The 23,452-nt window shown below is 51.6% G+C and overlaps 1 protein-coding gene across 3 annotated transcripts in view; it reads right to left on the reverse strand.

Annotated features, from left to right (window-relative positions):
- Nucleotides 1–23,452, reverse strand: part of LOC149352185 (maternal embryonic leucine zipper kinase-like) — a 192,031-nt gene that overhangs the window by 40,714 nt on the left and 127,865 nt on the right. For all 3 annotated transcript variants that reach the window (XM_089581339.1, XM_089581340.1, XM_089581338.1), the window contains one exon: nucleotides 15,134–15,191. In XM_089581339.1, coding sequence (XP_089437465.1) covers nucleotides 15,134–15,191 — 58 coding nt within the window. The remainder of the gene's footprint in view (nucleotides 1–15,133; nucleotides 15,192–23,452) is intronic.

Here is a 23,452-nt window from a genome sequence, read left to right on the forward strand (position 1 = left end):
TACACAGAGTAGGAGTCAAAAGTGAAGTTACAGAAAAAAGAAATAATAAAATTTAGTACCACCTGCTGAGCGCGCTTACTGTCCGAAGCACTACCAAGAAAAATATGTACGTAACGAAAGAAAAACGAATGTAAAAAAAAAAACGCATGGTCTACACGTCAATGCAGAACGAATACTCTGAAAAAAAAAAAAAAAACGTTAGTGAAAAGTTCAGTGTAGCTGCTTACTTAGCTATGCGTGTAGTTGCCCAAGTGGTCGAAATTTCTGGAGCCCTTCCCTACGGCGTACCTCATAGCCTGAGTCACTTTTGGACGTTAAACCCCCACAAACTAAACTAATTTTTACTACTATGTTCTTAAAGCAGAGTTGTAATAGAAAAGTTACACTTGCTAACGTTTCCTAACCCTGACTGCTCGTTACCAAAATGTTAGTATAACCAGGTGTAACTGTTTCCGTCACTCTAGGCGTGATCCGCTGCCGTGATCCGCTGCCGTGATCCGCTTTCGCTGGGACTCAACTGCGTCTGCACACTGGCAGAGGCGCGCCCGTAATGGCCCCTAGCGACCATTTGCGCATGCGCAGTTGGCGCCTCGCGAAACCAGTTCACGCTATGCTAAATCTCGCAGTTAAAAACTTTTAGCATAGCCAATACCACTACCGCAGATCGCCTTAAGGATGATAGATGACACCAGGTGCCGGCCAGCTGCGCGCACGCCTGACCCGTCGGGTACAATCAGCGCGTGCAACCTGGCGGTGCGCGGTATAGCGGCATGCGCTATGCTAAACGTCTCTATCGCCTCGTGTGATTTGTACGCCAAACCTTTACCGTGTCTCAGCCTGAGAATTGGTGTTGTGGCTACTAAACTGCCGAAGGCTGACGCTGTTCCCCAGGCCTGATCACACTGAATGTATGCCATTTTTATTTTTACTTCCGATTATGCCAAAAATAACAGCATGTGTAACATGCATACCCCGAAAATGCAAACATGCCCAACAACTAACCTAGAGGTTAGTTCCTTCTAAAACGTTTTTGATCGTGCCAGTAACTGTTCCAACGGTTATTACCTGTAGTAACATGTGTCAAACTGTGTCAAACATGTGTCAGCATGTGTCAAGCAGTTTCTAGCCTTTTTTCGGTGAGCACCGCAACCTTTTCTTAGTTTACAGAATGAACAGCTCTCGCTGTTTGCTCCAGGTGCTCCATTCTTTGATGCCGAACGTTTGTAGCGCATTAACACCTACTGTCGAACTAGTATTCCGTTGTTTTTTTTCTTGTTCGTAGGCGCTGCCAGGTTAGCAAATGTGCCCCGTGCTCTATAGGCCTGATTACTGTGTCATGATAACATCATGGACGGCAGCGTACGGAGCAAGGGATGATACGCGGCATATTCGAGTGGGAAGAGGTCCGTTACTTTCTCGAGGAAGAGCCGGGCTTCCCGCGACTTCTCCGCGCCCGATCGGCGCCGACCCCGTTGTTTCAAGGCGCGGCCGGCGAGAGAGACACAGAGGGGGGAGCGAAGTGGCCACAACAATGGCGACCCATGGGTGTACGGCCACCAGCGCGGTGCCGATCAGTTCTTTCCAGGGAGCCGGCGGACCGTGAAATGAGATCGCCAGCCACCTCTTGACCCCCGCCGGGCCGAGAGGAGCAGCGATCCCGGAGGGGAGGGGGGGGGGCTTTCCCAGCGTCGCCACCGAGGTCGCTTGTCTTCGAGGGCGATATGAAAGCCGGCGCATATTGCGCCGCGATGCGAGCTCGCGCCAATGCCGCGCGCAGCATAGCCCGGCTACCGCCGCCACCCCTCTCTCCGCAAACTGGCCGCTCAAAGAAACGAGCCGCTCTTCCCAGTCGCTGGCAAATGGAGATAGATCACCGCCAGGATAGGCCGGATTAATTGCCAACACACGCGCCGCACCTCTGCACAGCGGGCGCATACGTCACGACTATGGCTTGCCGAACTGCAGGACACACCACACCCACGGCTCGCGGAACTCACTGCAGTCGCGTTGCTACGCAAAGCAGTGTCGACGTCCACGCACACCAGACCCTGGACGCGTTGCTGGGATCGCCGGTATTCATAGCTTCTCACTGAGGGAATGAGAATATGCGCGGGAACACGATATTTTTGCTCACTGGCCCTTTTTTCCTGAGACTAGCGCAGGCTGAACTGCATGAGGGCATACGAAATGGATTTGGACACCCCTGACCAGAGAGCCGATCAACGCCAAGTGTTCGCAGTCAGACTGCACGGTTTTCCAGAACCTGCACCCATGCACGGCGCGTGGCGAACGAACAGGACGCCCTAGAGATTTCTGAAACGGATGCAACGGGAACAACGTTCGAACAGTTTGGTGGCGTCTTACGGCCCCGCGTCCCAGCCAATGACACCGAAAGCTGCACCAGGCGTGAAGCACGGGCGGCATACGCGGGGTGGCCGCCTGATCGTGGGGAAGAGCTACGCGTGGCAAGTGACGAAGGGTGCCACATAAACAGCTCCCGTTCAAAAACAAAAAAAAAAAAAACAAAAAAAAACAAGAATTAACACACTCCACCGTACAACCACTGCAATCAACTGAATGAACTTAACTGGCGCGAATTCTGGGTCCAAAAAACGCGGGGGACAGCACACGACTCCGACTGATTTTCCGCAGACAGCGAAACAACTACAACAAAAAAAGCGTTTTTAAAATAGTACATCCATTTGTTTTGTTTTTTTTTTTGCTTCCAACGATTAACCCCCCCTTTCCATCAAAATGAACCTTCAGCTCACACGCAGACACGCTCGTGCAGCCCAAGCTTGCACTGGACTAAGATTCGGCCGCACAGCAAGCATAGCGAGAACCGGACGCGGGTCGATCGTGTGTGCATGCATCATACATGCCGGCCGTCGCAGCGCCAAGAGAAGCGCCGTTCGAGAGCCGAGCGCCACTTCCTCGGCCGAGCCGTGGGCGCGCGTCGGCGGCGGCTGCCCTCGAGGGCGACAGTCAACCCCGGCGGCCGAACGGCGCTCGCCTGCGGCGGCAGGCGCCGCATTTGCATGCCAAAGCACGCTCTGCCGGGCCGGCCATGCAAATGGCCGCCGGAGAAGACCGACGCGTGCGCGCGTACACGCGCGGACGTGCGCTCGATTTGCATCGTGGGGTCGACGAGCATCCTCCCTCTCGTGTAGGCGACACGCGACATTCTTTTCCAGCGCAGCGACACGCATTCGGCCCCAACGGAGGAGGAGGAGGATCAAAACAAAAACGAAACCAAAGTGGCGCGCCCGAGTTATGTCGAACGGCGCGATGTATACACAAGACACATGTAGGTACTGCGCATTACGGTGCATTATGAGCGACGCTTTATCTCCCGCTTTGTTAGCTCTCGTACAGACGAGTGCAATGCTTCGTGAGCTTCCACTCTGTCGCGACATCGTGCCTCTCGACGCGCTGCCTTCCCTCGCTTTGAACGGGGTGTATGTAAATACTGTCTCGAAAGAGAACCGGACAACCAGCGCCTTTCTTTCATCTCAAGTTTTCCGTCAGATGCCTGATAAGCTGCCCTCCAGCAAATTCACGTCCACGAAAGCCTCTCATATTTCAGTTCAGCCGGCGGCACCAATTATTCTGGACGCCTCGCGACCCGTGCCTCTCTCTGGCAGTTTCCGACATCATTCCCGACGTCATGACAGCTCGTTTTGCATCACCAGCGTCCGAATTCTCTCGGAGCGGAGGGGAACTGTCTTCACCCCTTCGGAGCTTTAGAGACCCTGTTCTACAAGAGCCCCAATGCGCAGCTCAAAAGGAAAACCGGTGACCCGCACATTTTTGACAGAATATGCGCACCCTCTGAGCGCACTGGCTGCCACACGAACGCCGAAGACTTGGGGGGCACTTAGGTTCACCTTAAGAGTTTGACGTGACAGCGTTAAAGGTTTAGTTTAGTTTAGGGCGGTTTAACGCTCCAAAGCGACTCAGGCTATGAGGGACGCCGTAGTGAAGGGCTCCGGAAATTTCGACCACCTGGGGTGCACTGACATCGCACAGTGCACTGGCCGCTAGAATTTCGCCTCCATCCAAATTCGACCGCCGCGACAGGGATCGAACCCGCGTCTTTCGGGTCTCGTCATAGCGTTGGCTCAATACACTGCTCCAGCAATGTTTGGATGTGCGCGTAGGCTCTTTGGCCCAAATGTGGGTGCGTGCGCGTTGTGGCCGACAGTTTATATTTATAAACGATATAGCTCACCATATTCTCAGCAGTCATGCATGAATGAAACCTTGCAATGAATGTATTTCGATAACGAGCTCCGAAGAGCCACAGGGCTACGTCCTCGCTGTTGTTGAGCCCATTCATGCAGACCCAGCAAGTAGAACCCAAAGTAGCGTAAAATAACTCGGTGTCGACAGGAGTTTCAATCCCTCTGTACCTTATGGCCCTCAAACAACGACACGTCGCGGCACCGAACGATCCGAACGTGCAGTACACCCGCTGCAGCTCGGCGACTTGACAAGCCTATATCGCGTGGCGCCGTCTGTCCGCGTTCATAAGAAGCACGAGGAGCGCCGAACAAGACCTGGTAGCGCCGACGGGCGGAGTGTCAACACCTAAATATATTCTTGCACTATGGTTCAAGTTCCACTTCATAGGCCGCGACGTGCCCACAGAGAGGCGAAGCGCAAGAACACCCGTGTGTGCAGGAATTTGGGTGCACGGCACAAAGAACCGCGCGTCGGTCGAAACTAATCCAGAGCGTTGTCACTACGGCGCGTCTGACAGTGCGCGCACCAGCAGTTATGGTACGTTAAAACCCATAATTTTCAAGTCGCACTTCACCGTGCGTAGCATTCTCTTATTGATCTATTTATCTTACCTCCTTTCTAGGGTGCCCTCATCCCATATTTTTCAGATGAATTTGCCTTTACGTGCTATTCGCGCAGCGCACACTTCTTTTATGCTCACTCGCTGCAGCGTGCAGCCACATACGTCCACGCCCTGGCCAACTCACTCGCAAGCTCTGGACCCTGCACTTTCCCGCAGTAACGCACACACGCAACAACAGAAGCGAAAGTAAAGCTACAACATACGCCAGTCGGCTTCATCCGTTGCTCGGAACTTTTCCTTCGAGGACGACAGCCGCGAGACCCCCCCTCCCCCAGCCTCTCCCTATGCGTATGCAAGCTGCCGCCACTAACGGTCATCGAACGAGAAACTGCGTGGGCGCACGCCTGGAAGAAAAAGGGGGCGAAAATAATATTAAAAAAAGGAAAGACCACAGGCACGACCACCTTCGCGCACCGCAGGCGCCGTCACATGAACGATCTCCGCTCTGCCTTGCCATCTCATCCGGCGGCATCTTCGGCGAACCACGGCACGGTATACATACGCAGTACAGTACGCTCGGAGGAGGACACAGCGACGGGATTGCGACAGTGGGCACGCAGGCGCCACGCGTGCAATGCGTTCGGACGCGGCTCACTAGGCATCCGCCAATGCCATATCTCCGCTCCTCTCTCCTTTTTTTTTTCTCCCTTCATTTTCCTTTTCTCTTTCGCGTTCGGTTATATTATCGCCAACTTCGGGGAATACGTGGGACGAAGCCACGTAAGCGCGCACTGCTGCCGACGCGACAATTTTCGAACGACACCCGCCAAGTTCACGCGTTGCCCAGACAAGCTCGCGGACGGTGCGCGCTTCAATAAACACGCCGAAGAGGAATGACCGTGCCTACCAGCTCAGAAACTGAAAAGAAAAAAAAAAAATGGAAAGGAAATACGGTATAGGGCCGACGCGGTATGTTCCTCCGGTTATGTTCGGACTTCCTGAGTCCCATATTCGTTGAAAACTGTGCAGCCACAACGCGCAAGCACAGCGACATGTACACGCTGCAAAACTTCCCAGCGCATTTGCTTTCCCAACTCGTAGGCCGCCGAAACAAACTTGAAAGAAGAAAGAGACAGAAAGAGAGGAAGAAAAAAAGCAAGCAGTTCGCGAGCCTCGAGAGCGAAAGTGCCGAAAAATAGCGACACGTGTACCGGAGAGAGCGTATACGAGGCAGAAAAGAAAGAGTGCCAGGCCAGCGACGCCAGAAATCGACAACCACGCACGGGCGCCATAGCGAGCACATTCGACGCGTTTTCGCGATGGCCGGACGCAAATCACCGGCGTTTTTACGCGTGCGCGGCTGCGCGCAGTGGCGAAGCGGCATTCAAGAAAAAAAAAATGCAATAAATGCTCCATTGAATGAAAGTATAAACACCCAGGGAGCGCGAAGTAACACTAAAGCTTGACGCGAGTCGCGCCAAAGGAAGAGGCGCCACTGCGCTTCAGCCATGCTGAGACTGCCGCAGCTATGGCCGTACAAGACAACAGCTTGCATGAGTGAGAGCAGCTACGGGTGTCACTATAACTCACTTCACAATGTACGGCAGCCGGCGAGAGAAAAATAGCGCACAGTGCTGGGCGAAGTGACGGGGCAATACAGAAGGATGGTTTTGGTTTTGGTTTTGGGGGGTTTAACGTCCCAAAGCGACTAAGGCTATGAGAGACGCCGTAGTGGAGGGCTCCGGAAATTTCGACCACCTGGGGTTCTTTAACGTGCACTGACATCGCACAGTACACGGGCCCCTAGAATTTCTCCTCCAAAGAAATTCTAGCCGCCGAGGCCGGGATCGAACCCGCGTCTTTTGGGTCAGCAGCCGAGCACCTTAGCCACTGAGCCACCGCGGCGGCCAATACAGAAGGAGATACGCCCCGTAGCTGCATGCTTATCACCAGCAGTGGCAGTTGATGTTGACACTGCTTCGAAGAGGAAAACGAAAAGAACTAAATACCGGGGAGACAGAGTCGTCCATCGGTGAGACGGAGGCACGGAGCAGCGTCGATTTAATTCGCCACTTTGACCAAACCGCACGCACCAAGAAAATTATCGAAGCGAAAGTGAAGACAGGAGCTCAGCTGCTCTCGGCTGTACAAATTGGGCTCTAGCCAGCACAGCACGTAAGCATGCATACGGACGATGTGAACGCGTGACTTTTTTTTTTTTTTTTTTGTGCAAGCAGCGCGCCCGGGAATAGGACCCGCATAAAGTGGGAGCGGGATAAGCACCGTTTGCCGCCTTTTGACGCGGTTCGAACGTTCCAGTCCAAGTTGGCAGCACCTCTACGCAGCACACAGGGCACGGTATATGGAAATAGTGTTGCCTGCTTCGAGGTGTATCGACCAGCAGCCGAGTTCGTAAGAGACCCGTGAATGCGAGATGTTATGTGTGTGTGCAGATCTTAAGCACTGTGAATGCGAACCTAGAGCACTGAAGAGAAACGTTTTTTCTTTCTTTTTTTTAACGGGGTTTAACTTCTCAAAGCGCCTCAGGCTATGAGGGACGTCGTAGTCGAGGGCTCCGTATAATTTCGACCGCTTGGGCTTCTTTAAAGGGAAACTGCATAGGTTTTAGAAATCAACGATTAAGAGGGTCGAATGTGTGAAACCTGCAGGTAAAGCATGCGAAGTCTTTTTGGGCTAGCACTTGAAATAGTGAAGTAATCGCCGATTAAAATCCGGACGCCATTCCAGCTTCTCCGCAGCGCACAACGCCAAGTGGGGGGCGCATGATGACGTCATCGAAGGTATGGGTACATCTCCAACGCACAAACGCGTGCTTTGAAGGAAAAAAACCAACGCCACCGAAGGCGAACCCTGCCGAGAGTTGTTTGGCAGCGTCTAACGCGTCAGGGCAGGGTGTGGCTGACGACAGCGGTAATTTGAAATCATACCTTCCATGACGTCACGCTGAGTTTCCCTGCACTTCTCCGGTGCATTGAGGAGAAGCGCAAAATTCAATCGTCGATTACGTCACTATTTTAAATGCTAGTGAAAAAACACTTGGCATGCTTTACCTGCAGCCTATAAAGATCTGTATCCTTGAATGTCGCGAAATTCTCAAAAAAGTGCTGCAGTTGCCCTTTAACGTGCACTGACATCGCACAGCACATGGGCCTCTGGCATTTCGCCTCCACCGAAATGCGACCGCTGCGGCCCGGATCGTTATAGAACCCGCGTCTTTCAAGTCAGCAAGAGGAAAAGTTCAAATTTTCACAAACCGAAGTCACACTGATATGAGTAATCTCAATGAAGAAGAGGGCTGATACGGGCTGGTTGGTACAGTCTTTGTCAAAAGAAAGCAGGCTCCATGGTTTGCTTCTCATTCGTATAACAGAGCCCTCGCGGCTTCCCTAAAGATAAAAAAAGTTCTTTGAAGGTGAGAACAGGAGTTCTTCTTACCACACAGAGATTTAGAGCTTGAGGGCTGGCATGATAGCTTTCATATACGACTGAGAAGAAAAACGTGCAGCCTGGTTACTGCTGACAAAGACTGTACGTGTTTACGTAAATTACGAAACAGCGTTAACGCGATCCAAAAGGGAACGAGACACACACATGCGCTGACTAGCAAACATATGATTAATTGCGACATGTGAGGCCGCATATGAAGGAAACATGATGAGAACAAAAAAAGGGGAGGGGGGAACCACACAGCTGAGGGGAATTATTCAGTATCAATGATTCTTTAAGAAATGCAAATTCTTGTGGGAAGAGAGCTATCGACGGGCCGGTGATGTACACCCCCCGTAAAAAGTATACAGCCCAGGGGGTTTGCTTGTGAGGCTTGCAATGTGCCTCGTTATGCATCCTCAGCGATCCAAATCTCTCTAAAGAGGAATAATTTCACGTCCTCAATTCTCCCAAGGTTTGGACTGCTTGATTTGCTAGGGAGCCACGCTAAACAGCTTAAAAGCAGACCCCTTGGGCTGTATACTTTTGATGGGGACTGTACGTGTAATTTGTTTTGTGTGCATTTCAGGTCTCGGAAACGAGCCTCGAGGTCTCGTCTTTACACCTGGCGATGATAGCGCTCGGATTCAAAGCCGCTTCACAATTTTCGCACTCAGCAGTGTATGGCTAGATGGTTTCTGCGTGACTTGCTCTCTATCTTTGGCATGCTCACGTAGTCCAGCACTGATGCAGCGTCCCGTCTTACCGATGTAAAAATGGCCGCATGACGTCGGAATCTTTTATGCTACGCCAACGCCACGGTCAACAAACTTCTAGTGCTTTTTCTGACAGTTTTTTTTCTTTCTTCCTCGTTCATTCTTTTGCATGGTTAGGTTTAGACTAGTTCCTTAATCAGTGATGATGAACAATTCCTCCCTATGTGTGTGGCCGTCTGGTCTTTCCTTGTTACTGTATTCTTCACTCGCCGCATTTCCTTCATATGCTGTCTCACATCACTTGGTTGCTACCTAGCGCAAGTGTGTGTCTAGTTCCCTTTTGTCTCGTCATAGAACTGTCAGATCCTTTCCATCACCTGAACTGCACATGCATTTCAGATCTCATTTTCACCATTTGCGCTGGAGACGCAAATCTTTTTCCGGCCACATAACATTCGCTCATCCATTTAGCTATGCATGTGGGTACGAAAAAGCAATAACGCTTTCTCCACGCGAAAGTTCAACTTGAAGAGTCAGTTGCATTTTCGCTCCCTCTCTGCTCACCTTTTTACTACACGCATTTAAACTATTGTTTTGCCCTCCTCGCCTGAGGTGAGCCCACATTGATTCACGATAATCACATCCTCAAACACGAGCCGCCAGACACTGAAGAACGTCCCAAGCAACGTAGCAATTTCAATGTTGTCCCGCAGTTTACGCCCGAAATATAAGAACGAAGCCGCCTCGCAGCAGAGAAAAAAAGAAAAAGCAGAAATAGCTACGCCGGCAGTTGAAACGTAAAAATATAGATATTTTCCGCACAAGCCAAACAATTAAGCCACGATTCGTTTTACGAGCAGCGTTCAATAAGTTTTGGCTTCTTGAATTTTTATTGACTGGCGAATTTGAAAGATATTACATTCGAATGAAAGTCTGGAAAGCCATAATTCGCGGGAGCACGCGACGCACGTAGTTTAAACCTCTTCCTTCGCCTTGGGAAGCAGCCGACGGCGCGACACCCAGGTTGCAAGGTGTAGAGCACCTCTCGTGTCAGGTGGAAGTGCGTCGCCGCTAGTGGGTATACTATACCAAAAAGTGACGTGGTTCCGAAGTAAAAGGAAATCCGACTTCCCATTTCAATGCAACGTCTCTCACTTCCATCACTCGATGGCAGAGTTACAGCTCAGGAGGGAAAACTTATTGAGCACCCTTCGTGGTGGCTTGTTTAGCTTGCCAGTGCCGATTTCTCGCGCGCTGCGCACGGTGCGAAGATCGCTACAAACGCCGGAGGGCAACAAAGGCCTCACGCCGCTTACATGGAGTAAAAAAAAAAAAAAAAACAAGGCGAAGCCCCCTGCCGCGACACCAGGGGGTTTATCCTCTCGAAGAACACTTCGCAGCCTACGCCGAACGAAGGGCGCCGCACAGACCTCGGCCATTCGAATCCGGCTTTAAACAGCGCGCACCGGGCGCCTTATAGGATCGGAATCGCGCGGAGCCTCGGTGTGAACGCGAAAACTGCAAACCAGCCGAGCGGACACGCAACAAAAGCGTTTCTACGCAAAATACCCGAAAGAGAATACAGAGATGGGTGGATGGGTACGTCTCGGAAGCCCTCGCGATGGGGAAAGAATTTGTAAAAAAAAAAGAAGAAAAAACGCCGGTAAATCGAAAGAAAAAGAAAAAATAAAGTGGTTTAAGCTGAGAGCTAACCGCGAGCGGAAAGCGTTAAAGCCCGCACGCCGCAGGACCCCCGCAAGACACACCGCGAAAGGTTTTTCGCGGTTCCTGAAGGTGCTCGCGCGCCCCGGAGAGGCGGCGACGTTGACCAATCGGAAAAAACCGGAGCCGACGAAGCGGCAGCCTCAATCTGCGCGACCACCGGCCTGAGAAATTAAACGCACCCGAGGGGAAGAAATTTCCTCCCTGCTCGAAGAGCAACCGCGGATGGAAGGGAAAAAACAAAGATAAGAACGGAAGCGGGCTCCCGGTCGTACGACCACGTAAGCTCACGCAGCCACGAGCGAAGGCGGGCGAAAAAGAATGGTGGCGCCTAGAGGTTAGCAACCGCGGCACACACGCGCGAAAAGCCTAAGCGGATGTGACACCAACGCGCCGGTACGACCCGCTTCCAAAACGGCACCGCGCCAATTGCGTGCAGCAGTCCCAAAACCGTGGCGCGGCCACAGGAGTGGGGCGGGGAGGGCTACACAGCCCCCTCCTTCCGCCATGCCTCCCGCCGGTCCTCCCATCGCCCCACTCAGGAGGGATTGTTTGCCCGCCGCAAAGCCTCAGAATTTTGGGGAAACATTTATTGAGCCGCTTTTTTTTCCTTCCAACTTTATACCCCCCCAGCAGCGATTGCAGCTTAAATGCCGGGACTCAAAGTATTGAAAAACTAAAGACGCCAAACCTCACACACGTCCCATTCCCGATGCGCAAACCTAACTGAGCAATCGCTCAGCCGGAGGTCCGGACGTGAGCAGAAGCTGCTGAAGTTCCACGGGCGACAGGTTGACACTCACAGGCCCCGTGGAACGCTCGGCGCACAAAACACGCGCCCATCTAAACGGCATCAGAATCTCGGTGTACACGGGCGTTTTCGCATTTCGCCGCCGCAACCACCCAATCATCGCAGAGGGTATCCAACTGTCCCATTAGCTCTTTCCTTAACACGCCTATTCAAATCGTTCAATTTGAACGATATGGCGCAAAATGGCCTATTCTGAGCGACCTGGGCCGCTTCTGGACAAGCAACGCCAACCGGCATGTTGCGAAAGAACTGTACTGCAGATTCGGATTCGGTTTTTTGTTAAGTCGTGTGAGGGAGTATTTTTAAACTCCCTGCGAAACGTGCCAGCGCGAAGAGAGCGTGGCGAAGAGAGCAGCTCATTTATTCAGCACCACATCACGGTCCTGGGAGCGGGGCTAAAAAAACAAAACAAAAACAAACAAACAAACAAACCAAATCGTCGGTTCGACGGGAACCGCGCTCCGGTTGCAAATATCAGTTGGGGGAGGGGGGGGGGCGGCAGCAATGTCGCAGTTTGTGACACTGAACAGAAGTTCAACATTCAAGAAAATGATAAAAATAAATAAATAAAGTCATGACATACAGAGTGACCAATCACTCTGACAATGTAGCTGTACAGACTAGACAGAGATCTACTTTTGAAACACTCGCTTTCTAACACCCTTTTTTTTATATGAAGTGACTTGCAGAAGTATGAGATGCAAGAAAAACTGCCATCACAAAAAGTTTAGTTTAATTCAGTTTAGTGTATGGAGGTTTAACGTCCCAAAGCGACTCCGGCTATGAGGGACGCAGTAGTGAAGGGCTACAGAAATTTCGACCACCTGAGGTCTTTAACGTGCACTGCACGATCACAAAAAGAAAGTACAAAAGGTAAGGAAATACATAAGAAATTCAGGGAAGACATTTGTCATTAAAAGCAAATATATTTAGTATCGTGATTTTTTGCACGAGTCCCTCAATTTTGCCAATCAGAATTTTTTTTCCTTCGTACACAATACGCATCCTGTTTTTTTTTTCTTTGTCATCAAAGAGAGCTCTTTTAGCTACACTCTGACGCGCTGCAATAAAGCGAAATTGTTTTATTTCACGGGTGATTAAATTTTTACGCACATCACCTTGCAATCACCTGTTTTCTCACGGTTAAGGAAAGAGTTAAGTACACACGCGGCGGAAACGAAAACGAGCAAGGGGGGCGCGTTGACGACAGCGCCGCAGCGCGCTGCCTCCCGGAACTCTGCGTGCACGCGTCAGGACGCCCGGAGTCGTCGCAAAAAGGTGGCAGTACTTCAAAGACGGAACGGGACTGCTGAAGACAACGATCAGTGCCCACACGCCCTTTGATGTGGCCCTGTCAATTCGTGTGCTGTCGTGCACATTAAAGGCACAATAAACAGCCGTGAAGAACGGGTACCATGAATGATTTCAGGAAAAAGTTCGCTCCCTATAGAAATATTCCTTCTGAAGCGTCTTCCCTGCCACTTTACTACGTGGCGTTAGGACACGCCTCAGACAGGGGTCGCTACAGTAGCAAAAAAAAAAAAAAACAGTTCTGCGCCGCGCCCAGAGCCAAGTAATCGCGCAAGCGCTTGCGCACTCTGCTTTTGACGTCTCTGCTCGGGGCACGCCTTCGTTCGTCACGTCACATACGCTAAGAAGCACGCAACACAGCAAGACGAAAACGAGGAACGCCAATATTCCCTTCTTTTAACGCGCGCACACATTTCGCGTCGGTCTAAAGCCTCGATAAGACCTGTCGGTGTCATAAGGACAATCGCCAGGGTGGTATACTCTAGCCTTCTAAGATGGGTTTTAGCTCGCAACTGACCACAGAAAAAAAAAAGGGGGGGGGGGGGGGGGGGGGAGGGCAGCCTTTCAGAAAAACAAGGCTTGACTTGATAGCACAGAGTATACGACGTAATAACGCCTCCGGACGCAGAGCTTGCCAGCGACATAGTTTTCTCAGCATACACAAGTCGCAAGAGCGCTTGAGTCTGACAAGCCCGCCTGAGGAAAATGAAAACATTTCCAGCGCAAGGGACTATACCTTTGTTCACTTCTAGCAGTTGTTCTAGCACAGGCATTTCAGGGTGGAATTGGCTAACACACCTCAATATTACTGCTTGTGTCAGGTCACAAGCCAACGCGCCCACATGCCCTTCTATGCTTCAGAGTCCTACTAACTATAATACTGTTTTCGTAGGCTCTTTCCCAGGCGCCTCCGTGAAACATCTGAAGGGCAGCCGGAATGGAGTGACCGGACAAGAAAGCGTGCGAGCTGTAACTGGTCCTCGGAGAGAGCCTGCGACGACAAGTTTCACTGACCACAAATTATTCGACTTGTATACGTGGAGAGATGGCGGTGAGGATGACAGCATTGTGGGCCTCACCCTTCGCAACGGGCGATCACTACTCTCAGCCGGGCCGAATGAAGGAAAAAAAAAGAAGAAAAATACGACTTTGGGCATTGCCTCTCTCAAATAACTGCCACATTTTGGCTAGTCTGCCAAGTTCTCGGCTTGCGTGGTTTCTGCTGCGAAACGTGGGTATTGGCTGGTGATGACGGAATTTCACCACAGCGTGGTACACCTCTTCCTCGCTTTGGTCAAACCTGGGGTCAAGACGAGCCGAGAATTCAGCTCCCAGCGTTCCTGTGCTTAGTGCGTCGCCTCCTTTCCTCACAAAGCAGACCTTCACTCTTTGTGATGTCGCATAACATCCTCCTTTTCCAACACTTCGACCGATCAGTGCGGTGCAGAGTTTTGTTCAGACCCGCTCTTCGTTCATTTCCGCTGTCTTCAATGGCTATCTCACCTCCTGTTTCCATGACGGTTCATGTGTCGCAGTCAGGAGGAGGGGGGAGGGGGATACCTAACACTCGCAGACTTCGTGTTCGGGTCATCCACTTCGTAACATCCTGTCCGGACTTACAGCACTGACCAAGCAGGCTCTCGTCAAGCCAGAGTCACTAGAAACGGATGCGTACTTCCCAACGCACGAACGCATGAGCCACGCGTTTCTCTCCCATATTAAAACTGCACAGGTCCCGGAAGGGTATACACGTACGCGAAAACGAGAGGGAACGAAGGCGCTGATAGGCGAAAATTTCGAAAAATGCCCGGCACACAAGTCCTCCTCCTCGGCTTCTCCGTTCCCTCCATTCGGTCATCACTTAGTCTTCTACCGCCACGGGAAGACAACGGGGAAAGCGAGGCGCGTGTATTCGGGCCAAGGGGACAAATTGAATTTTGACCGAAACCGCGGAGACCGTTTTTTTTTTTAACCGGTCAGGCGTTAAAAAGAAGGTGCAATGAAAGAATACGTGTTTTTCCCATCAAAGGCTGCACATTAATCACCATTCTCAGCACGGGCTCAGTGACCCAGTGCAATTAGCGGAAAGGCTCTTCGCGTACACACGCTAGCATACAAACAGGGCCCACCGCTCAACGGGAAATACTACACACACACCACCGCAGCGCCACGGCCTGTAAGGGCGAAAAATAGCGATAAGGAGAGAGGGGGATGGGGACACGCGCCGGGGGCTCGACTGATAAAAAACTGCGAGCGACGCAGAAGGCGGCACGCATGCACCGTTAGCGCCGACAAGGTACGGGAACGGCCGGTACTTACCCCTTCTTGACCGGCGTGTCCTGGTCAGAGAGGTTGGCAGCATTCTGCGAGGCCAGCACTGTGGAAACAGAGAACGAACACCATGAGTTAGCCACTGCAGCGAGAACTGAGGATAAACGCACTTCTACGATATCTACGATATGCTTTTATGCTTTCATGAGCGTACGCGCAACACACAGGCGTCGCATTACTCGCCAGGTACGCAAACTTACATAAGCGAGAGGTGACTAGTTCCAAGGTGAATTTAGGACAAAGCGCAAAAGGCACCAGTAAACAATGCAAGCGTTTCAACCAACGCTAGAAGTCGTGACTCGCGTTTGTCTATCTCGCACAACCCAGAGCGTTGGTCGCGTCTAGAGGGTTCCTCGAATCCTGATTACTAGTCGAAATTACTCTAAATAAATCTTCTGCAAATACATAAAACATTAAGCCGCTCGGAGCATGTGGCACCCCCCCAGCGGCTTCCTCACAGCTTGAGCGGCTCGCCTGAAGCGCTCGTCCTTTCAGTGACCGACATCGTAAACGCCCTTCGCTTTTATTCAAATCGAGCGCACTCTCCGCGCGAATCCACGGCAGCTCCAGGCTTCGTACACTCGGCAAACACAACCGGCGGACCAAGGCTTCCTCCCTCATAGCGAAAAGCAGCACACAAAAAGTATCTGCATGGCTGGAGCCGGACCGGCGCTTGAGCGGCTGCACAATGACAACGCCGGAGGCGGGCTCAAAAAGCAGGCTACAATAATACTCGGGCGAAAGCTGACAACTGCGAAGCGCCGAGAGAGGCTTGTCAGACGCCCGACGAGTTTATTCACTGAACGTTCCGAGCCAATGACTTCCGAGATGCGCGCGCGAGCACTTCGAAAGAACACTCATCGAAGCGCCAGAGCTCTCGGCAGTGCGTACACCGACAACAATGACTGAAACCGACGATAAAACTCGCCGGGAGAAAAGGAAAAACAGAAAAAAAAATGCGGCGATGACAACAGCAACAAAGGTAGAGGCGAAGAGAATTAATCAGCAAGGGAGGCCCAAGAAAATGCAACCGAAAGGGCGCATTAAATCTGGTCTTGGCAGCACGAAGCAAAACGAAAAGGAGAGAGAGAGAGAGAGAGAGAGAGAGAGAGAGAGAGAGAGAGAGAGGGGGGGGGGAAAGAAACGGGCCTCTGGCTCCTTACCCCGTTTCCTCTTAGTTTTCCTCTCGTTTCTTTCGAGGCGAAACGACGAACACAACAACAACAACAACAATCCTGATCGCTTCAATCACTCTCGAGACAATGAAGGGAGCACAAAAACAAGAGCGTCGGGAGAGAAAGACGCCGGCGCCTCGGGGCCTCAAGCGGCTGCGCCCAAAGCAAAGGCGCGGAGAGGGGAAAAATGCGAAAGAAGTAAAGGAGCAGGAAGGAGAAGCAGAAACGAGACGAGACGGGGGCATCCGTACACGAGCAGCAGCGCGTATACACAGGTTATTAATAGCGCCCGAATTACGCGTGACTCCAAGGAACCATTTCTCAACGAGTTCAGGCGCGCGCGCGCGCGCAAACCAGCGCCAGGCCAACAACCCACGACCAGCGCAAACAAGCCCTTCTTTTCGCCGTTTGGGCCGGAATTTTTCTTCCTTCTCTTTCTTCGTTCGTTTTCCCCATTCGTCTGTCTTTCGCGGCCTGCGGTGGCTGTTTTTCGCCCAAGAAGTTGGACGCGCGTCGCGGAATACCGTGCGGCTAACGGTCATCAAAGGGGCCCGCGTTCAGCCCGCGCGTTCGCAGACACAAAGAGCCGCGAACGACGCCGCCGGCGCGCACAATACGCAAAAAGCAGCGTCAGCATCGACACGTGTGGCACGCGCAGAAGCAGCTGTGGTAGATAAACTGAGTGTGTGACATTACAGGACGACGACGACGTAAAACGGAGAATAGGGTTTACAATCGATACAGCTCACCCGCAGGGAAGATGTGCAACACACATACGACAGTGGATAAACCTGACCAGTCCTTCAACACCGTCCAAAAGCTGACAGTCGGTCACATGTACTCGGATGTAATTTACTTGCGTGACACGCCCTCTGCATGGCAAGAAAGAACCCGTACATTAAAAAAAAAAAAGCAACCTACAATACTGACGCAATGAGGAGCATCGCGTTCGATGACAACGGGGCGTGCAAAAGAAAAGCCATGACATTCGATTCCGCGGCCGAACAGCATACGCACTAATCAGCTGCATAACAGCGCAAGAATCAGTGCGCAAGCAGGCTCGCAGCAACGAAGAAGCGGACAAGGTGTCCAGCGAGACACTGGCCGCGCGAGATTTTTATTTGAAGCCAACCAACCGCGCGACATCGAAATGGTTCTTCGGAGCTTCTAAAACAACCGCTGCTGTAACTCCGTACATAGATTCCAACACACCAACCAATACTGATGACGCCTACGGGACCATCACCATAGGTATCACGTCTACAGCTTACGACGCGCCTACGCAAAGTGCAAGAGGCCGCGGCCAACTCTAGAAGCGGACACAACTCGCCCCACGCTGCTAACCGCCGATTGCTCACGTACAAAGCGCGCGGAGAAAGACCACGCCACGATGAGGAGGATCAAGAGGGGGCGAGCGCGTGTGGTACACAAACGCGGTTCTCTCCGAGAAGCCGAATGGATGGCGTCGGGTGCGATATGCGCGGCTCCTTGGCGAGGCCCGGGCCGGCGCCGAAGCAAACAATGCGCCGTTCCCCGGCCGCATCGCGTGTTTGTTGCAGCGCATCCCGCGGGCCTCCTTGGAGGAGAGAGAGACCATGGCTCGTTAGCTCGGCAGCCACTTAGCCCAACAACGGCCTCTCCGGGATAGGGAAATCACTCGCTGCGCATGCTGGATGCTGCGGCTGCTGCTGCCCTTTTCCGCCGCTCTGCGCTCTGTACTGCTGCTGCTGCTGATTCCGAGGGCGCGCTTTGCCCTTCAGCGCCGGACCACTCTTCGGCGCCCCTTTCGCTCGCTTGCCGTCGCTCCTCCGAGCGAGAGTGCGCGGCCGAGTTTGTTCAATTAGCATCGGCTGCGGTCCTCGGCTGCGCACTAACGATCGCGGTTGGAGAAGAAAAAAAAAAGTGAATGCAAACGAGTGTTGGGATGGAAGTAGCGGAACAGAGGCTGCTACCCCGCGCGAACGAATACTGCGAAGAGAACTTGGTGAAGCGCTACGTCGCGCCGGCGCTTATTGCAAATACACAAACGCGACGTTTGCATCAGAGCAGCGCTTCATCCTAAGGGTGGCGACAGAATGTCAGGCTCCTCAAGTGTAACCTCGAAAGTTGTTAGATGAAAATGGGCGACGCCACGTCCCAGTGAAGATGGGGACACGTGCGAGTAGTATGCGACACCTGCGCGAATCATTTCTTCATTAAGGCCATCATGGCGACGTGCACGAGTGTTCGAATGTATCGCGAGGCACCAGCAGCAGCCGTAGCAGGAGATTAGACGTCCCAGAACTAAAGAGAGTATTTCCTTCCCTCGTGGAAACTTGCCGTCGAAGAGTGAATTTACAATATGAGGGCGCGCGAAAAAAAACCCACATGTATTGCTGCAATGCTACGGTGGCTATAGCGCTGCCTTAGTGTTGCCCGGCTACCAAGTAACTGATATTGATTCCAGCACATGGAGCATGCATGCTTCCTCACGCTTAAAGGGGCTGCGAAACACTACTTGGGGGGATACCGGCTATACTTCAGGTGGGTTCTTTATGTCACACAGATGCTGACCTAAAAAGAATTACAGGAATCGATGCACAGGAACGGGAGTTATTCAGTGAAGAAATTTCAAAATACAAGCAAACAAAACGCTGCCCTCAACTCGATTTTGGCGGGGCTTCCCACTCCTATTTCGCTCTCCCAATGACGGCACCTGGCGCAACCAATCAAAACAGCGAGCCAGAGCACGTCGCGGAAGTTTGTACTCCATGGTTGCCTGCTCTCTGTAACTCGTTCTTGCTGAGACTGGCAGCGTCGTTTCCATGCAAGAGCGCCCCTGGTGGTGTATTTTTATTTTACTTGCTTTGTACGGCTCTTATCTAAGACAAACAAGTTGTTTTTGTTGATCTAATATAAAACGCAGACAGGTGACAAAATGTGTCTCTATTTATTCACACAATTTGCAGTATATTTACTGTTTGTCCGATCACCAAGCTCGCGCCAAGTGATGTCATATCCGCTGCTAAAAACCCGCTACTGTGTGGCGACACCATGAGAGCCATGAAGTTGTTTTTGGGAGGACATTAAAATATTAAAAAACGGAATATACGCGGTATTACCGACGCTAATAGCACCATTATAACTCACTGTATGCAATCAACAGGCAAAACAGGTAACTAAGATTGTGTTTCTGGGCCCCTTTAAAGGCTTTTCATTAAACTCGGTTACCTGACCGCGCGAAGACTCCCCCCCCCCCCCCCCCCCCCCCCCGCGAACCCCTACCCAGCAAAATTTTCTCAGAGACTACAAATCGCATTCAGTACGACCTATAATATACCCTGACAGCACAGCAGCTCGCGGTTAACAGCGAATGGGTACGCCACGATGCCCGGAACACGAATCGCGCGGAAACGCTGCTGGGGAACCCTGTGGATAAGCTTACATTCGCGCCTAAACGGATAACTTTCAGGATTCACCGGGGTCACACTGCCTCGTGAAGTCAGCACTGACCACGTACTGCGTGTCGTACGCCGTAATGAGCGCGATAATACGCGCGTGCGTATGCGAGTCAAGCACAGTATGTGCCTGAGTACAGATCGCCAGAGACCGGCTACCCGCGATGCAAGAGCACTAGTCTGTAAAGCGAACCCATGAAGTCAGACCCCGTGCCGGAATGCCATCACGGACCAGTGTCGTTCCAATGCATACATAATAACAACCGAACGATGAAGGACTTAGACACGCTCATTCGAAAGCAATGACAAACTTATTCAAAAGCTTAAATATACCAAACTTCCAGACATATATTTATGTAAGCGACTAATCAGAACTCGGACTCTTCCTGTCACTTCCAACGTATACCGCAGTGCAATGTCCTCGCTCCGTTATTTTTTCATTTGCATTAATAATACTAACACTTTCTATGAAGGCTGTTTGCTGATAACTAATTCGTAAAGACAAATCACTTCTCCCAGTAATCAAGGTGACCTTACTGTATCATTAAATGACATATTCAGATGGTGCAGTGACCGGGGGACGGCTCTGAACTCTCGAGAAATTTAACTTCCTTCGCATTACTCACAGAAGGATTCCACTCTATTACAGATGCCATTTTGGCCCAGTACCCATACAGAAGTACCTAATTACAAGTATTTAAGAGTGATACCCACTAATAATTTACCTTGGACCCTTCATATCGAGAATAGTTGTTCATCCACGTTACGTAAACTTTGCTTCCTTAGGAATAAGCTTCAAAAAACACCGAGCAGCGTTAGAGTACTAGCTTACCTAACATTAACCTGGCCGAAACTCGAGTACGGCTGCATTGCGTGGGACGCTTGCATTAAAATTAATATAAATCACCTTGAACAAATTCAGAGGAAAACAGTGAGATTTATTTATTCTAAACACTCATCGTCAGGATTCCCCAAACTGAACTGATTAAAGCTAATAAAACTGAACCGCTGGAAGTTGGCAGAATTTCTTTGCTCGGTTCTTAACCATGAACTAGCAATTGGTTTTAGTTTTGGTTTTATGGGGTTTAACGTCCCAAAGCGACTATGGCTATGAGAGACGCCGTAGTGGAGGGCTCCGGAAATTTCGACCACCTGGGGTTCTTTAACGTGCACTGACATCGCACAGTACACGGGCCTCTAGAATTTCTCCTCCAAAGAAATTCTAGCCGCCGCGGCCGGGATCGAACCCGCGTCTTTCGGGTCAGCAGCCGAGCACCATAACCGCTGAGCCACCGCGGCGGCTGAACTAGCAATTGATACTGCACTACCCTATCACCGCCTGTAACGCGCCACACTGATCGGCACCATCACCCGGACTCATTAACCTTACTTCGCGAGAAGAGATGTGTTCACGCATCAATTCTTTCCGGACACGATGGCGGAGTGGAACCATTTCCTGTTATCGTAGCGGAGTGCACCAGTGATGCTCCATTATGCTGAGTGCTATTTTGCTGTACGTTTCGTCCTCTGGCGCTTTTTATCCCCCCCCCCCCCCCCCCCCCTGACTTGATCGTTTAAGATCGTCAATATTGAATTAATGAATGAATACCAGCCTACTGAATGAAAACTGCAGAGTACTGACAATCTGTGCACGTTGTTGCTGCGGCCGCCTGACACTAAGCAGTGCAGTTGCCTCCCTCCACGAGCCGTCGATCAAAAGACGGGCAACAGGTGACGCGTTAAATTACATGCTGCAGATTCACAGCAAGGTCTGAACGAACTGGCTTAGAAAAAACGAATATTTGCTTGGAGCCATTAGTGCGCACTGGTTTTTTACCCAGGCGGGGCGTATTGCGCCGATGTTGACAAGAGACCAGCTCGAAGCCGCCTCACGCGTTTCGAAAGGGGTATCGGGCCAGAGGGGTAGACGGGGCGGCAAGACAGTCAGGTTTCGCGGAGGAGATCATGAATTTGCGTAGATAAGATGGCCGTAGACGGGACAGGACAGGGTTAATTGAAGGTCGACGGGAGGGGCCTTCCTTCTGCAGTGGACGCAGTTAGCTATGCAGTTAGTTTGACGATGACCGGCCCTTTGGGCCGATCAAGTGACGATAATGGTGACGATGATAATAGTGACGATGATCGGCCCTTTGGGCCGATCATCGTCAGGGCAGGTAGTGACCGCAGATCCGGATCATGAGAGAGAAATAACTAGAAGAAAAAGAATGGGGTGGAGCGCATATGGCAGGTTCTCTCAGATCATGAATGGTAGCTTACCAATATCCCTGAAGAGAAAAGTATACAACAGCTGTATCCTACCGGTACTCACCTATGGGGCAGAAACGTGGAGGCTAACAAAAAGGGTTCAGCTTAAGTTAAGAACAACGCAGCGAGCTATGGAAAGGAAAATGATAGGTGTAACGTTAAGAGATCGGAAGAGGGCAGAGTGGGTGAGGGAACAAACGCGGGTTAATGACATTTTAGTTGAAATCAAGAGGAAGAAATGGGCTTGGCCAGGGCACGTAATGCGAAGGCAAGATAACCGCTGGTCCTTAAGGGTAACGGAGTGGATTCCAAGAGAAGGCAAACGTAGCAGGGGACGGCAGAAAGTTAGGTGGGCGGATGAGATTAAGAAGTTTGCGGGGATACAGTGGCGGCAACTGACAAAGGACTGGGTTAATTGGAGAGACATGGGAGAGGCCTTTGCCCTGCAGTGGGTGTAGTAAGGCTGATGATGATGATGGCCCAAAGGAACGTCGGAGGGTAAGATAGAAAATATAACGCGCTTGAAAATTCGCTGAATCAACACAGCGGGTGTGCTGCTCACGTCGAAACGCGCTGTTTTAGGCGGCAGCTCTACGTAATTTTTATCGCTGCCTTAGCAGCAGTCGTAATTCTGAGCACCAATCGCGCCCGATTCAGCGCCCGTCATCTCGGGCAGCGTGCACTCTCGCGAGAGTAGGCGTAGCCGTTGCAAAGCTCTCAATCTTCTTCTAGGAACTAAGACGCGCGGTCTGCCTGCACCCACGTGTTGGAATCACTGCGATGCACAGCCTCTGTCGCAAGCGAGAAGCAGCTTTATTTACAGCTATACGGTTGCTGGGAGCTGTGGCAGCGTTGCCGTTACGCGCGTGACCGAAAACTCCGAAGCCCCATTCTCTCCAGCCTCGATATCTAGAAGCAGCTGTGTTCATTGCGTCTCGCCCACGTGAGTCCTCAATTACGTAAATGAGGCGAAAAGCCTCGCGTAACGTGCAAAATGAAGCGCCACTTGTGACCGTGTACGCCTGGCTCTTGATATAACGGACGAAAGATTGCTGCACATGTCCGCAAAAGCAGCGCACATCAGCCCGATAATACCGGAAAACGTCAACGGGGCTGATATTGCAGACAGCTGTATGATAGCGTATGGCTGTGACTACATAGGTCAACATCGAGGCTACCCCTCCACTGTACGAGACCCTTCGCCCATGACGCACCAACGTACAGTAAGAATTCAAAATGGAATACCAGGCTCGACCTGCCGCCGCAGCTCCTGAGAGCCGGCGTACACACTGAAGCCTGCTGCTACTGCCCAAGGAAGGCGATGTGAACACCCAGGAGCAAGGGAACGAGAACATGGGGCGGTGTGGGGGAGGGGACCGTGGTCAGTGAATTCCAGAAAGCATGCGAGGGCGACAACGTGTAACCGGTTA

The sequence above is a fragment of the Amblyomma mixtum genome, chromosome 3, assembly GCF_055824585.1.
Source record: "Amblyomma mixtum isolate Tamu chromosome 3, ASM5582458v1, whole genome shotgun sequence".
Classification (NCBI taxonomy): domain Eukaryota; kingdom Metazoa; phylum Arthropoda; class Arachnida; order Ixodida; family Ixodidae; genus Amblyomma; species Amblyomma mixtum.